General features: G+C 38.4%; 1 protein-coding gene across 6 annotated transcripts in view; it reads left to right on the top strand.

Annotated features, from left to right (window-relative positions):
* The window catches only part of plekha1b (pleckstrin homology domain containing, family A (phosphoinositide binding specific) member 1b), a 99,103-nt gene that overhangs the window by 46,069 nt on the left and 34,587 nt on the right, over positions 1 to 18,447 (top strand). For all 6 annotated transcript variants that reach the window (XM_067429123.1, XM_067429122.1, XM_067429124.1 and 3 more), the window contains exon 2: positions 11,056 to 11,216. In XM_067429123.1, coding sequence (XP_067285224.1) covers positions 11,076 to 11,216 — 141 coding nt within the window. In that variant the 5' untranslated portion in view covers positions 11,056 to 11,075. The remainder of the gene's footprint in view (positions 1 to 11,055; positions 11,217 to 18,447) is intronic.

Below are 18,447 nucleotides of genomic sequence, written 5' to 3'. Positions count from 1 at the left end.
CTTGACTGGTCTGTGGATATGCAGCCCCATACACAACAAACTCGAAGACGAACAAGTCTTTATGAAGGAAACATTGTCTCCATTAAAATATGTCAGTCTAATGCAATTACCATTTTTCATGTGTATTTTGATTAGTTGTCAGTTTTTTTTCTCCATTTACAGTTTTTTTGGATTGCTTCCGCATGATTTTCAGAATAGAGCCCGTGTTTTCAAGACACTACAGACATTTAGCACAACCACACACGCAATTAGCAAAACACTACAGATCCTTTGCATAATTAAACACTCTTTTAAAAACTATACACTTCTGTTTAAAAACCACACTTTGTTACCATATGAAACACACACGTTTCACATTACTACACTCTCTTTGCACGAGTTACACTCTGCTGTGATAAACCTAAAACACTTTTAGCACTTCTACTTCCCTATGATTAAAGTAGGCTACCATCAACAAAGTACAAATATAATGTGAATCCACCAAACACTACACAAGACCAATGTTGCAGACTAAAGAAACTCATTTATTTCAACATGCCCAAAATGTTGACATGGACATTCATTATACTGTAATAAAATGTCACTTTTTTGTACATATTGTACTGTGAGCTACTGTAAAAAACAAACAAAACAAAAAACACCTAGACATTGTCTCTCCGCCTAGCTGGATCAGGCCAGAGATTTTCATCAACAGCGCAGGCAATGTTGTCATAGCAAGACACCTTGGAAGAAACGTCTTGACCTCCATCTGGTCACAGGCCTCCTCCTTGGCCTCCTCGTTCTCCTCCTCGTCTTACTCTTACTCTGACTCTTTCCATTGTGCTTGAAGACCGATGAAAAGACCAATTTATAGTGCTTATACACCTGATTGGTGTGTCTACAATTAAACAAACAAGTGTTTGCACAGCTGATGACTGTTTTGAACCAATTGTTTGGACGGTGCGGTAATTTGACAGTCAGTGCTTTGGTATTGCAAGGAAGCGACTTCATGATAGATTTTTGTGTGCAATGTATGTTAAGTATGTTTAGTGTTTTGCAAATCACTGTGTGTAGAGTTTTGCAACAAGTGTGAGGTTGACAATGTGCTTATTGTTGTGCAAATATAGGCTGATGTTTTTGAGTGCATATTGAGTGCAAGGTTTTGCTAATAGTGTACTATTAATTTTAGTGTGTAAGCAATCCAAAAAAACTGTAAAAAAAAGCCTCAAATTATCCAGAATCGTGCAGCTCTATGTAGTTTTGTTATTATAATGAGTAAAGCTATCTACACTAGATGTGGTGCAACAAAATAAATTCCTAATGCTCAATTCGCAGTCACATTAAACACAAACACAAAGAGAAGCATGTTGCAGTGACAGATTTAGGCATAGGCAGCCACCTAAGTAAGAATCTTGAAGGGGCCGACATGGGACGCTGGCACAAAATGAAACAACGAAAACAGGCTTTCTCCGCTGATTTGCAGGTTAGTGATATTGTGTCCCCGTGTGAGTCAATTAACCTGGGGTGCGTTTCCCGTACAATACATTACTCACTGCTTAGCTGCCATAGTATGTTGCATCGTTGAAGAAATCAACTAACTAGTCACGACTGTTTCCCCATAACCATATTGTCGTTCAACCTCATTGGTTAATGATGTCACGCAGGTGGTGGAGTAATAACTGCTTTTAATAAATTAGATTGAGATCAAATTCATGCTAGATTTTTTGCTATAAATTTTAATTATGAACCCATCTGAGGACCAATTCTTATTTTTCTGAGTTATTTTGCTTTATTTCCAGATTCAAAAGGCTCACTCTTGCGGACTAGATCTCTTCTGCACGTGCACTTCAAAAACGGTGCTTTAAAGGGGGGGGTGAAATGCTGTTTCATGCATACTGAGCTTTTTACACTGTTAAAGACTTGGATTCCCATCCTAAACATAGACAAAGTTTCAAAAACTAATGTTGGACGTTTGATGGAGTATTTCTGTGTTAAAAATACTCCTTTTTTTAAGTTTCAGAGAGTTTTTTTCGAGTATGGCTCGGCTTGACGTTAATAGATCGGAAGGTCCTTGTATGGGCCGTACAGGCTCTTCTCCCGGTAGGGTGCGCGCGCGCGCGTGTGTGACCAGAGTGAGAGAGGAAATGCACGCCCATAAACACTCTCTCAGGTGCAGATCCAGGCGCCGCGCTCCACTTTATTCCAATGGGTGACATCAAGCGACTTCAACGCTTCAGCACAGCATTCCGGGAAGGCAGCGCTGCATTTGAACCGATTTGAACGCAGAAATGACGGGAAGCTTCACACCATCGCTTCAGTCGCGTCGCAAAAGTGGATCTCCACCGTTCACCGCTGTCAGGACTTTACCAAATCATACCAAAGAAGTGTGTTTTTGACGGAGCGGTCCCAGCAATAAAGGTTTGGTCCTGCTTTGGAAGCAGCCGCTAAGTAAACCTGCTTCAAATGTCTGTGCTGTTGGCTATCGTCGCGTGAGTAAACATCAGTAAACGACACGATCGCGTGCTTCGTTATTCAAATGCGCTAACGGTTACTCCATTGTTGTTCTCTGTATAACGTTACACTAGTCTGACTTGCAAAACCATTTTGCTTGCTACTGCTAAGGTTTAGTCGCATACAATAGTCCATAAACCAAATCATGTCCTCATAAACTGACACACACACAAATGTTGACAGGCCACTAAATACAGTCCATACCACAGAGACGGACGTCCTGCTGCTGCTGTTTCTCCTGTTCAATTTATTTCAGCCTCCGAATGATTCTGGATCATTATCTGTATTAGCTGAGCTCGATAGCCATGGGTTTCTCCACGCTTGAGGACGTCACCGATTTGCGCTCTCGTCGTTCTTTAGCTCCGCCCACACGATACGCCTCCAGGCGCTCGGTTTTTCCGGAAAGACTCGGTACAGCCTATATTTCTTTTATAAATATAATAAAACTAAAGACTTTTCGGAGATATGAAGGATGCAATACTACTCTATAGGTACTCAAGATTGACATGAGATTAACTGAAACTGAGTGTTTCACCCCCCCTTTAAATCTCTTGACAAACTTAATACATAAATGACATTTGAATATATAAAATATATAAATTGTACTAAATAACAGCTTGCTTATTTAGCGCAAGATAAGGATTTTTTTAAGTTCACGTCATGTAAACAAGAAACGACACTTCTAACCATAGGTCGAGAGCTGTCGTTCCAACTACACAAGTTTGCGATGCTGTTTGCAAATGTTAGTTGGAACTATGGTTTCGAGAAACAGACTGGTTAAACTATGTTGATAACGATGCAACTTAGTTAGACCATAGTTGGCTACGGTGCTTTTGGTAAACGCACCGCTGGTCGGGAGTTGGTGTGTGTAATCCCGCCCGAAGAAATAATCTCACTCAAGAAAAGCCACGGTCACAATAGACTTTGAGCATTTAAAATATCTTCGGACACTGCAGCGGTTGTGATATAACTTAATTCTCTGAAGCGTCTTTTTTACAAACATGATTTCAACATAAATAGTAATACACTCAAAATGTAAAAAAATAAAATAAAATCCACTCGACTTTACTGCAAAAATGTTGCTCTTTTAATTACGCCTATAGGTCACCCCGCGATGTATTGATCTTCTACTGCGAATTCGCATCTCAGAGGTCACCAAGCTTGAACTTTGGAACGCAGTGAAATGCGAAACTTTTCACATGAGCTTGCGTTTTTGGTCTGACACATTCAGATGAGTTTGAATTGAAGTCAACGCAACGAAAAGTGCAGTGTGACCTCCCCTTAATGAGGGGTGGGGATTGCTTCCAGTGGGGATACCTGAGGTGATGTCAGTAGGATGCAAATTTTAAAATGTAATAGTTTACAAATCATGTACTAAAAGTGTTTTAAGGTGAAAACCGTGCAATAACATTTGTGTTGTTTTTTTACTGCCTCTAGTGTTAATTTCAGCTGGAAACTACAGCAAATTCAATGAAATTGTACATTTTTGGGGTTTTGCAAAAATGTAGAGGTTGGGATTGGTACATATCACAGGGATCTGCCACGTTTTAGAAGAGTCAGCATTTAGAACAGGCATCAGTGTCACTTTTATTGAGGGGCAACATTTAGTTAAAATACATTGAACTAATTCAATATTTATATGAACAATTTTGTTATAAAATAAAATCTACAGCAAATACATAGGAAGCGGTATTATAATACAGAAGTTAACATAATAAATAATGAAAAACTACAGTTTAATTGTGTGTTTCTTAACAGTAACAAAGACTAAACATATTTTAAAAGCTTGACTTGCATGTGTAAGTGTCACAAGACAGTCAGAATGAACATTACCATTAGATCAGTGTTCCCCAGACTATACCCCTACTTCAAATCAGGTGATGTTTGGATGTCTGTCAGCTCTAATTGTAAGGAACCTTCAACCAGTTATGTGAACAAACTCTTCATCAATAGTAAATGGGTTGCTGGTAAATTAAATTACCTCTGAGGCTGTGTTGCAGTCGTTAAACCATGCAGCAAAATTCTGTCGTATCTCTACTAATTTGTTCTGACAAGTTATTTATGAAGTCCTACAGTGTTGGAAAATTGAGCATTTTCACAATGGTCCAAGTAGTAAAAACAAGTGAAAACCAAGCACATCTTAAGTTTATATCCGTTAAGTATTGCTAAAATATCACTGACCAATTTATCCCTTCACTGCAATCCCAGATTAAGGCCATTCGAGTGATGAAAGCTGTCACACAGAAAATACACTTCGGCCATGAAATTCTCATCAAGATTTTGAGTTAGAAATACAGCTCTTCAGTGACGGTAGCCATGGAGAAAATCAACATTCTCCTGCCTGAATCCACAAAGTATATTCCATTTCTCTTGCCATTTGTCATCTTGATTAAAATCAATTAAATTCACGTTTATTTGTATAGTGCTTTTCACACTACATATCATTTCAAAGCAGCTTTATAGAAAATGCATTACAGTTACAGAGTTTCTACATTACCATTTAGAGTTATCTGTTATCAGAGGTGACAGAAGTAATGCATTTCATTGTACATATGCAAATCACGCACAAACTATGTATTAATGAAAAGTAACTTTGATATATGGGTAAATCACTGTGCTTGGTTGCAAACCTCATAGGAGCCTTTGAAACAAGTGGTGGTCTTATAAAATTAATAGTTTGTGCAATCCAAAATTTTCACGTAGACCCAGTTTTCCTATATTGTATTAGTGGATACTTAGTCAGGCCTCGACATTAACGCTTGTCAATGCTATATTAACAAGTGGATTTTTTTAAATGGACGAGTGAAAGAGAATCTTACTTCCCCGACGGGCAAGAGCCTGAATAAAGCGCCAATAACAAAAAATAAGTAGCGAATCACCAAAATGCAAGAATGATTGTGCATTAATTTAGAGTAAGTGGTGATCGATAGTGGATATTTATATAATGAACTGACGGTAACAAGGTCATGCTGTTGACACTCATGCAGCCTCTCAAGGAGAAATTACAACACTTGAGCTACACTTGAGAACACTTGAGTTACTTCAGCGATTAGCATATGGCTTTTTATCAGTAGAAACCCTGGAGTATAATCAAATGATTGTCCCCCCCCCCCCCCCCCCATCCCTCTGAGACGAGAGATTTATGCATTTTATTTCTGGAAAAATTCCTCCTATTACGCAAATTGACGAAATTTGCGTCATCGGAGGAATTTTTGGCCAAAGGCTAAAGACTAGCCTAGGGGATGGGAGATTACACTCACAGCTCAGCTCGCAGCTGCGGGCATTCATGTAAACCAGGGGTCTCAAACTCAATTTACCCGAGGGCCGCTGGAGGTAGACTCTGGGTCAGGCTGGGCCGTATCAAGTATTCCAAAAAAACAAAAAAAACAAGAGCACAACTGATCCAATCTTCTCAGTCTTTGTTATTAACAGTTCTTCAACACGAATGTTTCTTCTGAACATGAACTGTTCCTCTGAATGTGAACATTTCTTTCAGAAAAATAATGGTTCCCGTGTTTTTTTATATATATATATATATATATATATATATATATATATATATATATATATATATATATATATATATATATATATATATATATATGTATATATATAGCCTATAGAAATGAAACCATTATGTAATACGGAAATATTAAATGTTTTTATTTTAATTTAAAATAATAGACTAATTCAAAGCGAGGCAATAACCAGGTCAAACAGAACAGTGAACGCAATTCTAGGTCTAATTCTAGTTGGGATATTATCTATTTGGGATTTGCAAACAATATTTGCATTAATTTGCGTCAAATATATTATTAGTCCCGAGATTCTTCGCATGAGTGTATGAATACATACATCCGCTGCTTTTATTTGAGTTCCTTAGTGGTCTAACACTAGACTTTTAGTAAATCGTCTCAAATCCCCTCTCATATAGTTTTCTTTATTAAAATGTTCATCAATGATTGTATATTAACTCTTTCCCCGCCAGCGTTTTTAAAAAAAAAGTTGCCATCCACCGCCAGGGTTTTTAAGAATTTTCACAAAAATTTAATAGCCCATAGAATATTTTGTTTAATGAATATCTGAGCATGCAATATATCAAAATAAAGAGCTGACCCTCTTCTTTTAAACAAAAAAACCCTGTTTTATTCTAGCTTCATGCATTCCTTTTTTATCAACACTTGAATATGGGTAGGTTTCATAAAAAAAAACAAAATTTTGAACAAAAAGCTGAGAAAATCACATTTTTGTGAAAGACTGTTTCCAGATCAGATTTAGAGCGACGATCAAACGCAGATGGAGGAGATCAAGTCCATCAACACCCCTAATGCTTGCACAGTCTTGTAGCTCGTCCTGGGTCCACATTTCATTCAGTAACATTAGGCAGTTTTGATTCATATGCTGTTTATTGACGATGATCAGGTTATTTTTCATATGCATATGATTACACGCGATCGTTCGTTTCACTGCGTCTTACTCGCGTGTGTTTTGATCAGGAGATTCAGTACTCTCATTCAGAAGAAGCGCAATAGCACCCCCTAGCGTCCGACAGTGAAAACCCAGAAACCCGGAAAATTCCATTATTGGCCTAGAAGCGTTGTCTCACAAATAACGGAAATTTCCGTGTTTGGCGGGGAAAGAGTTAAGAGCATGGACACGTTGCATTTTGTGTGCGCGTTTTGATAGAATAGGCGCTCTCCGCAACAGCATTACGCGACAGGTTGACGTGCTCATCACTGTGTGTGTGAAGATTACAAAAGAGAATGTAAACCCTGCCTACTTTGATTGGATTGGCAATCTGAGCGCTGTTATTCCGCGAGTTTGAGACCCCTGATGTAAATGGAGCTATGCTGAGCGATGTAAGTGTTTTAACTTCTCAAATTAATTTATATGAAAGTTAAGCTTCCAAAGGTATGAACTGAAAATGCGCCAGACTGAACACATGCTGTGAATCTATGCCACGAGCGTGATCGTGAATACCTTAGCTCTCATCACGAGAGTCAATTCATTCATGACGTTAAATGTAATCTGACTCCTGCTGCGTTTGTGCTGTGACACTCGCGCGGCGACTCATTATATTAAACAGACATGTTCAGTATTAAATTGTTATTGTCTGTTCTCTAACTCAGTCACAGTAATCCAGTAGCGGTGGCTTTGGGAATGGCCTCACAGGGCAGCGAAGCATTCTGGGAATTGTTGTCTTTCACCCCCATTAGACAAAAATACATTTTCTGTCTTTTCTCAGTCTAGAAGACACCAAATTCAATAATAATTTCACATTTCTACTACATTAACGACCCAGTTAAAATACAGATTCATCTTCCCAGCGCTGGAGTACCCCTTTACATGGCCAATGTCCTCAAATTTCACCCTCTTCTTGTAATACCTATGTCATTATACACATTTGTGTCCTGATATGTCACAAAACATGCCCACACACACACACAACTTTTTTCTGGACAAGCAATTTTTTTACCCGGACAAGTGAATGAACGATTTACTTTTCAAGGACAAGCACATGAACATGTCAAGCCCTGCTGTTAGTGACACTTTTTATTCTTGTTTATTGACAGACTTTAGTATTTTCTGAATAGATGCAATGATGATTCTGATTTTTCACAATTTCCTCTACAGTTAACATGAAATCTTTCATCGCTTTTGAGCCAGCTGACAATTTCTTATTTTTTGAGGATCGATGATTCACAGAAAGAGGCTGAAATTGTTTTATTTTGTTAGAAACATGATCTGACCATGATAGCTTTTTAGGATTTCCACGTTATGTCAGCAAGAATCAGAGCCTGGAGGAAATTGTGTCAAAGTTTGAGTGCTTGTCTTCTCAGATTGTTCTCTTGTAACACAGCACTGCGCTCATTACATGACAACCAAACTAGCTTTGTTTTGCTAGAAACAGATATTCTTTACTAAATGGTCTGTTGTTTTCTTAAAATGTTAGTTCACACAAAAATCAATATTGTGTTATACATAAAGCTCAAAAGACTTTTCCGTTCATAAAACACACACACACACACACACACACACACAAACACACAAACACACACACACACAAACACAATTAAATATATTTTTAATGAAACCTGTCAGATGTCTGTCTCTCGATTGAAAGCTCATTCAAAACTTTGATGCTTTAAAAATGTAATAAAGGCCCTGTCCGAAATGGCACCCTAAACACTCGCGGTCTTCCTTTGAGTCGGCACAATATCGTCCACAAAGGGGGTGCCCCTCTAAATCCTAAAATGACAAATGGGATGCCATACGGTTTCATGGACTTACCTCGCACGAGGCAGCCCTTGCAAGATGTGCATTATGAAGTGGGCCAAAGAGATTGTAATTAATCCAAATGAATTAAATGTTTAAATCCAAGTCTTCAGAAGAGGCATCATCGGTTTATATGAGCGCTCATAAAGAACAGAAACAAATATGGTAAACCTAAGCTTAAACGTGCTTAAACATAACCCCTCGATTCATATGGATTACTTTTGCCATCTCTTTATGAACTTTTTGAAACCTCAAAGTTTTGGTGTAATGTACATTCAGTGGAATGACAGGAATCACACTCACATTTTCTGAGAAATATCTTAATTTGTGTTTTGAAACGTCTTAAGGGTTTGGAACAACATGAGGGTGAGTAACTCAAGACAAAATGTCGGTGCTAAAATGTGCATTAAAAGTGAATCTTGAGGGCCGAAGTTGAGAACCACTGGCATAGGCTGTATATTTGAGGGGGTCCAAGTACCAAAGGTGGAACCATTTTGTATTGTATTTCTTTTTCTTTTTCTTCCTATTCTTCTTCTTTATTTTCTGCCTTAAAAGTGTATGGCGTTATGAGACCCCAGCTCGGCTGGATGGTCCCAATTTGCACTGAGACTCAGGTACACTAGCTGCACAATTGTCTTTTTGAACCCAAGGGGCTACAAACAAAATGTTCCTGGAATCACTGTGTCAAACCCTACAGAGTTATTAATTTCAACCTATACATTTTTTCCAGCCTTTTGGTATTTTCTAAATGACCTACTTTTTCTTGTGTCTGTTATGATCCATATTCCTATATCTTGTGTGTGTAAAGCCTAAACGTCTCAAAACTTTGTAGAGAAGAAGTAATTCTGAGCAAACATGCTTAGTTTAATGAATTTACATGTACTGCATTTTTTGAGTCAGGAACAATGTGTTTAAAGTCCCCCTGTAGTCAATCATTTTCTCCCTTAAAAGTGATTTTTTATTTTATTTTATTTTTTTAATGTAACTTCATTTTTTGCTTCATTTAGTATATACGGAACCATGCCCTGCCACCACTCAATCACATGAACTTGGAGTCCTATACATTCTTATTTGACAAAATATAAGCTTTATTAAATAAAATGGGAGCCTTAAAAACAAAAGGCATGTATTTAATTTTAACCGTCAAAACAATCTTAAATTAATCTCTACATCACAATATTTTCTGTAATTGTTCATAGCTATAATCTTGTTACTCAGATTTGGGTGTCAACTTGGGAGGATCAAAGAATAGAATAAAAATCTTCACATGCGTTATTTGTGAAATAATTGATATGACTGTACTATTATATGACTGAGCACCAGACTGAGCTCTCTCTCTCTCTCTCTCTCTCTCTCTCTCTCTCTCTCTCTCTCTCTCTCTCTCTCTCTCTCTCTCTCTCTCTCTCTCTCTCTCTCTCTCTCACACACGCACTATCCTTGCATGGCAAACAACCAAGCCTAAATGCTAAATGCCTTCATAGGGGAATTTCAGCTCTACAGACGATAAAAATAGGGAACCATCCCTTTCTCTCAGAATTGTCTCTTAGTCCCTCACATATCCTTTATAACTGGAATGAAACATAGTCCATCAAAAATAAAGCTATACAGCTTTATTTATACATAGCTTTTGAGCTATTAGCGGCCTGTGGGTTGAGTGCTTTACCTAGCTATTAGCTTTCAACTTGAGACATCCTACACTGGGTGCAACACAGCAACGTTTCCACATCCATTTCCGCATATTAAGCCCTGTCCAACAACACTGAAGATGTGTTCATTTAAATATCCTTATAACACATTTAAGGGCCATATAAAAAGGACTGACGCTGGCCACTAATTGACTGGTCCCACATTTTTAATATCTGTGGCATTTTCATCACTTTTGGTGTCTTTTTGTCCCCCAATCCCTGGCTAATTTTTGACCTTGATGGTCATACATCATAACTGCATTAGTCACAGTTATCATAGTGCTGTTATGACATTTAGAGAGGCTGTAGGTAAATGGGAAATTACACCGTTTAAGTGTGGGTGCATTGCTTCACAGCATTGATGAATGTCACAGTCAAGTAATTTGTATTCATACAGCTTCGTCTTACAGGGTTTTCATCAGCACAGAGGTCTGAAATGAAATAGGTGTCACTTCAATGGAGCATGACCATGAGTGACATCATAGAAAATGCCTGGCACTTACACACGAAGATGGCAAATTTATTTTAACATCCTCCACCTCTATTTCATTCTCTACCCTTATTCTCATCTCCTATAATCAGCATAATTTTCTTTGTGTTGCAGGGTAATGCTTAGCCTCAGAAATGCCGTACGTAGATCGTCAGAATCGGATCTGTGGCTTTCTAGACATCGAGGAAATGGAGAACAGCGGCAAGTTTTTACGGCGCTACTTCATTCTGGACACGCTGGAGGGCAGCCTGGTGTGGTACATGGATAACCCTCAGGTACCAAGCCATCTTCATCTCATTCACTCTGTCAGTGCGTCGCTAAATGCAGTGGCTCTTAAGTTGTACATCTGAAGGGCTTCCCTTGTTTTATCTTTCCTGTAGAATTTATAACATATCAAATATGCAAGGCATCCCTCTGGGGCTAGTCGTTGACCCAGTTGAGTTTCACATAATATTGTATTTTTATGATAACGTTGAGAATCAAACGAAAAATATCAGAATGAAGTGATTTCCATATTATTTCATTTTTTGTACATTCTTTCTAGTTAACAGCTGTTGCAGAATTTATCATATGCATTTACTGAACTACTGAATCTTTCCCTCAAAAGTATCTCTTACTCATTAATCTGGCAATGGAACCATACTCACACAATTTCGTACGACTTAAGAATTATGGGAAGAAAATGGGTAGACACAAGGGTATAGTTTTGGTTTAAATCATAGACCGTAAAAAATATGTGCGGCACACTTGGTTTGAACATTGGGGTGCAACTGGGTTGCTATGGATGATGTCATCACGCTGACTAACTATGACCACAGTGATTGGCTTATAGGAGAGGAGTCACTGTCAGTAATTTAATTATAGAAATATTTTGTTGAATGAGTTGCTATATTCAAATAAAATGTTTAAAATAGGAATGTTTTCATATGCAAATAAAGATTTAAAAATAAAAATGTTGCCATATTCAAAGAAAGATTTTAAAAAGTAGGCTGTCACTAATTGAACTAGTATACTAGTAAAGTTCATGAGTTGCATGTTCAAACTGTCCATCTAATGAGGGCAAGAGGAGGTACGTATATATATATATATATATATATATATATATATATATATATATATATATATATATATATATATAATATACACAGTCGAGAGCCGACTCACCAAGCTACCTCGACAGTTTTCTGCATCCCTCCGCCAACCCCGTTCCTCACTCTCGGTCTGCGATACGTGGCAGGGTTTGGGCTAAATTCTGAGTTCGGATGCCTCGATCCCCTCAGACGGTGCGCCTTATATGCTTATATTTCTTTACTATATTCGATCATTTGTAAGTGAGAACTCATTAAAACAACTGCCACAGGTAATTATGACATTATTATAATTTATTTTAATTAAAGATACATTTATTATCACCATTGCCTCAATGTTGTATAGTGTCTTTGGGCAGGATTGGCAGCCAGTAGGATTGTTTAGTGATTTGGACTTAGTGACTTAGGGTGCTTTCACACCTCCCTGATTTAGTTCGGTTGAATCGTACTAGAGTTCGTTTCCCTCTTTGGTGCGGTTCGTTTGGTCAGGTCTGAAAGCAGCAATCGCACTCGGGTGCGCACCAAAAGCGGACCAAACAAGCGTACCGAGACCTCCTTGAAGAGGTGGTCTCGGTACGATTTCAAACGAACTCTGGAGCGGTTAGTTGGTGGTGAGAACGTGATCTGACCTCGAACAGAACCAACTGCAAAAGTACTGATCATTTTTGGACTGAACCAGCTGCCGTAGTTAGCTGCGCTGACATTGTGTGCATGATATTATTGCCTGAAAGATCGTTGGCAATATTTTCGGAAGATGGAAGCATGTCGAGTTAATAATTAATGCACGCCTCCTCTTGAAGTGACGAGCGATGCGCGCTCGCCGTCTGCAGTGCATTAGAACGTTGTTTTCATGTCGCATCCGCGCTTCATTATAGAAATGTTTTGTTTGCATACTGTGGTAAATACACACAGTGTAGTAGATTATTGCCAGGGACAAAACTGGCCCGCGCAGTCGTCTCTCCATAGTGTTATTATAGTTTGCTGGCTTTGCCTCTCCTGTTGGAATTTTCCCACATGTAAATTCTGACGAATCGAAAAGCAGTTTAGGAAATACGCCATGGCCAATGAGTGATGTGGATGTTGTCACATGCCTGCGTTTTGGTTCGTTTCAACTGGTTCGGACCAAAGCAATCAGTGTGGTGTGAAAAGGAACCAAAAAATCTGAAAAATGCAACAATGTATAATTGTTTGCCCTTGGTTCGGACCAAATGAACCGAACTAGAGATGTGAAAGCACCCTTAGTTCACACTGCCGGCGGCGAGAGCATCAAGGTGGCCAGAAGTCATACATTTTCAATGGGAGCCGGCGCCGAGCCGAGAGTTGAAATAAGCTCAAATTATGGTAATGAGCTATGACGCGGTTCGGCGGCAACCAACTGGAATGTATAAGTGCTCCGCTTGTGAGAAATCCAGAGAACGCAGGCCTGTAAACTTTGGTTCCGACCACATTAGTTCCCAAGCAAAATGTAAGAGAAGTTGATCATTGCTGTGCGGTTTTCATTATCATTTAAGACGTGATCATTCATAGTGATATGTAATTTGTTAAGAAGGCGTGCAACACTATTTTATAGGCACTAGGACACTCGTTTTTCAGCGGGAATGCAATTCATTCTTACTTTCACATTCAAACGATTTCATGAGGTTAACTTGCTTGTTTGCTTTGCGGCCCCTTTAAATACAGTTTAAAAAAAGACTAACCATTTGATCTACATCAGAGTGTCAGCGCGTCCACAAAGCTTTCTACAGCGTTGTTGACAGGGCGGCAAAAGCAAATTTTTACGCTCTCGCCGGCGGCGGTGTGAACCCACAGTTACAAGTCCCCTTGACTACTCCTAGCGTTTCATGGATTTAGGAACTAGTTTTAGTGCCAAAATGCTTTGTGAAATACTCTTAGAGCAAAAATTTTGGAGTCCTAAAATTAAGACTGACACACCCATTATTTTTAAGAGTTTCTCTAAATCTGCAATTTAGGAGCTACTTTTAGCCTTAAGATGTTTAGTGAATACGGCCCCTGATTTACTGAACAGGGCAAATTAGCATGAGAGCGCAATAAATAAAATAAAAACGCTTTTATTTCTAAAATGCACTCATTCATGGCTGTTTTATTTAATTCACGTAAAGTTACATCTTTATTGGCACTGAGCTTTTTGCATTAATGGCTGCTATGTTAAATAAAGTTTATTAAGGGGTGCAAGTTATTTTACCTTCGAACATCGATGTTGACTCATCTCCCCTCAGACACAGAGCTTAAATGGTGGTCTTGTGTGCTATTTTTAAAACAGCCATAAGATTGCACATTTATCGGTGAAATCCGATATTACAAAACTGATGCCTTATTATGGAAAAATGCTAGCCTGATTAAAACCAGACCATTTTCAGTAGTAACTGAGTTGTGGTCTGGCAAAGCTTCATAGACAAATCATTTCCAAAGGAGCGTCACCAACGGACAAAGACGTAGCCTAGCCTATGCAGATCGACGGAGAAACATCTGAGACTACTATTCTCTGTTTGTGATTTTGGGGAAGATGTTGCAATGGCTTCTGACGACTTTTGGCGTAATAAATATGATAATAGCTGGTGTCCACGGCCACTCCATCAACAATTTGGAAAACCTAATAGCATCTCAGACCAATTGAAACATCTCGGATTGACGGTCGAACAGAAAACATAAAGCTCTGATTGCATTTGCCCATTTGTAAGGCATTTGTATTACGATTTGCAATATTTTGAAAAGAAAATAATATTGAGGATTGTTTGGAAAATTGTCTCACAAACTTTATTCAAATTCAGTCATTTCAGATGTGTTAGAACATTTTCAGACTTGAGCATAGTTACGCTAGTTATTTATTTACAATAATTGTTTTTTTACATGATTACCAGGTCTAGTGTGAGGAAATAACCACAGAAAGGCCAGATCCAGAGCTGCTGTGTGGTGTTAGCAAATGATCACACTCTCCATCCTCCTCATCAAAGTAGCCGGTGTAATCCACATCTGGTAGCCGAGTGTTGTTCTTTGCTCAGGTTTTAACGAAAAGTTTAAATCGCTTAAAACGGGCGCGATAGCTGATTTGAACGAGTGATATTCCACAGCGTCATCCTGCTTCACCATCACTGCGCTGTTGTCATTGTTTAAAGCCCGCCTCAATGTTTCTGATTGGTGCCGCGATTTCGCCAGATTAGAAATGGGCTTGAATGGGTTCTTTGCCAGACTACTTGCTGAGCAAATCTAAATTTGCCGGAAGTTGTATGGGTTTTCCCAGGCTAGGAAAATGCTTAAATATCAGGACAACGACAGATCTCTAATTTTGACTATTTAAGTGAAATAAGCTGCAAAAAACACTCAGTTTGGTACTCGCAAGCTGTTTGAGGGGCAGCTTTATGTGTGTGCGTTCTGGGTATGAGTGCAGAGAAAACCGTCTCTCAGACAGCACGGTTCTGAATTTGTACTGAATTTGTCGGCACATTTGTACTGAATGCTTTAAAATTGTTGAAAAAAGTCTTCGTATGATAAACATAAAAGTAATACATTTATTACCTCACCCCCTTCCCCCTGCAAACTACACCACTGGGTAGACATACTGTACATACACGGGCCAAAAAAAAAAACGCCAATAGATGGCGGCCCAGAATATAGTCAAGGGATAATTTAAGAAATAAATTGATGAAAAATACAACTATAGTTGCCCTGACATACTGTTACATTGTCCTTTGTTACTGGTATAGAGCTGTTACTCTGTTAAAAAAAACTGGATAAATGAATAAAGCAGTAGTGACATGTAACCTGGCAAGTATCTTCATTCACTAAATTGCAACAGAATGGATAAAATAACTCAAACAATAAAAGAGGACTTGAATAAGCCCATTAATGGCATGCTTGAGTCATGCTCTTAACAATCTGTTTTATTATTTACTCTCTTCATATTGTAAATAATAATTGACAATGGAGCCTTACTTATTGTAATAATTATTTGACGTAGCATACTTTTACACTGAATTATTCCTTGGCATCCTCCAATTGTTTTGCATACTTAAGGTACGCGATTATTACGTTGCGTGCAGAGTGATGTTAACATTTAAGCTGGCACTATCAAAGAGCCTAAAACAGGAAAGGTGACAGCGAAAATAGGGCATACAAAGAAGAATGGAAAGACAACTATACGTTCATTTTGTGAATGCAAAGCCGGCGTATCTGCAACGAAGTTGTGGCTGTTTGTAAAGAATATAATATCAGATGGCACCATGAGATGAAGCATGGCACTTTGATTTTTTTTTTGTTTTTTTTTTTTGGCTAATTTCTTGTCAATGTATTTGATTTTGAAATAAGGAAGCTGAATTTGAGTTGTTATTGTCCACATGTTGGAGCTGAGGCCCCGCGTTATAAGCAAAGTCCGGTTCTCTGTTCGTTTTATCATACCACACATTTCATGGCGGCTCTTTCCATTCCACAGACTCTTTTGAATGTCTTTCAGAACTTTTCAAATTAAAAGCTCTGAATTCATCCCAAAATAAAACATTGCTGCAAAAATGTTATCATACTTTTTTTGAAGGCAAAATCACTAAAGACAAACTGATTGTGAGTAACTGTTTTTGTAATTTCTTTGGGTCACACCGCACGCTATAAGCGGTGCTCGAACTTGGGTCTTTCCGCATGGGAGTCTGACGCTCTAACAACAACTTGCACTGCAACTATTTGCATAAGCCACTAGACTAGAGCGTCTCTTGACATAAGGGGAGTTTTGCCCCGCGGGCCGCCAGTTGCCGACCACTGCTGTACACAATACTTCTGCAGTAAGCCATCTGAGCCACAGTTGACCTTTTTAAGCTATCATATGTAGAATCTTGTTATGCAAAACGTGTGTGACACTAACATTTCCTCTCCTACACACCTTGGTATTATTATAGTTTTGAAAAGCATCAGTTTGTCAACTGTCATCGCAGATATTGACTTTCACTTCCCCTGATCCTCTAGGTGAAGGATATGAGCATTGTGGCCTCTGGTTGACTTCTTATCTCAAGAAGTGTTTTGAGTTCATTGACCTGTCTTTGCCTCCAGACCACTTTACACATTAAAAGTGAACACAGTTACAGTGTATGTATGTGCATAAATGTATGCATCTGTGTGAGGCACACTTTGCTTTACTGTGTGCACCTTTATGAGGTTTTCTTTGTTTGAGTTTCAAGACTAGCAAACTAAATCCTGACTGTCTTTAGTTACATGGCAGGAACCTACAAAAAAATAATTACCATGAGATTATGATTTCACTATTGTAAAAACATGAAAACTTGAAAATGAAAAACGCTATGTGCTCTTCATATCATTTTCCATTCACATTTTGTTGAACAAAAACTGTGCAAGCTTGTCATTTGATATTTTTAGTTGGTTTTCTCTGAAGAGAGAACTGTACATTTGTATACTGTGTATTCTGCAAAAGTTTGTTGTTGAATTTAGGAAGTGTACTACCATATAGATTTTAACGCATATACATATTTCTCTGAAATTTCTCTTAAAGGTGCCCTAGAATGAAAATGGAATTAAACTTGCCATAGTGAAAAAATAAGAGTTCAGTACATGGACATCACATACTATGAGTCTCAAACACCATTGCCTCCTCCTTCATATGTAAATCTCGTGCATTAAAAACACCATGGAAAAATAAGTGATTCTCAACATAAGGCCAACTGTGACACAATCGTTGGGGATCATTTAAATGCACGCCCCTAACATTTGCATCTGTCCAAACATGTTCATTGTCAGGCGGAACTGATGGAGCCGAATCATCGTAACTGCAGGTAAACAAGCGACACTCAAGGATAGCGAAAACGGCAGCTCATGGTCATGTTGAGGCTGTGCAGAGGGGTGTTTAGCTGCATTTTAAAGCCTTGTCGGTTAAACATTTCATGCACACGAATGAAATGTTTAACTGGCAAGGCACGGACTGTTCAATGCATGCACTGTTTTGCATTGAGTGCGCACTAAACGTCTGTCAAACACACGCGATTACTGGACAGTCTTACTGCGCCAATACTGTCAAATACACACAAGGTTAACTTATATCTAAAGTGAAAGTAAAATCGCATGCGTCTAAATATGAAATGTGAGCAGGTCTTCAATTGACAGCAGCGCAGCCTAGTGAACACGCTGTCCTTAAAGGGACAGTTCACCTCTAAAATTATGTTAATGCCAGTAGCTTTTAATAAATGTTGTATATTGAAGACGATGTAGTTTTAATTTAAGCCTTCATTTATTCATTCAATTTCATACTTAAATGCTACTGTACATCTCTGAGCTGCCACTGTAAATCTTTATATATATTTATTTTATATTATACAATACACTGGGAATGTTTACAAAGGGTTTTTAGGTAAAGTTTTAAGTTTAAGTTAGGGTTTTCAAGTCTTTTAAGTAAAATAAAGAAAGA

This window comes from Pseudorasbora parva, chromosome 21 (assembly GCF_024679245.1).
Source record: "Pseudorasbora parva isolate DD20220531a chromosome 21, ASM2467924v1, whole genome shotgun sequence".
In the NCBI taxonomy this organism is placed as follows: Eukaryota; Metazoa; Chordata; class Actinopteri; order Cypriniformes; family Gobionidae; genus Pseudorasbora; species Pseudorasbora parva.
Note: the sequence above shows the minus strand (reverse complement) of the source record. Positions and strands in the feature narration are given on the sequence as shown.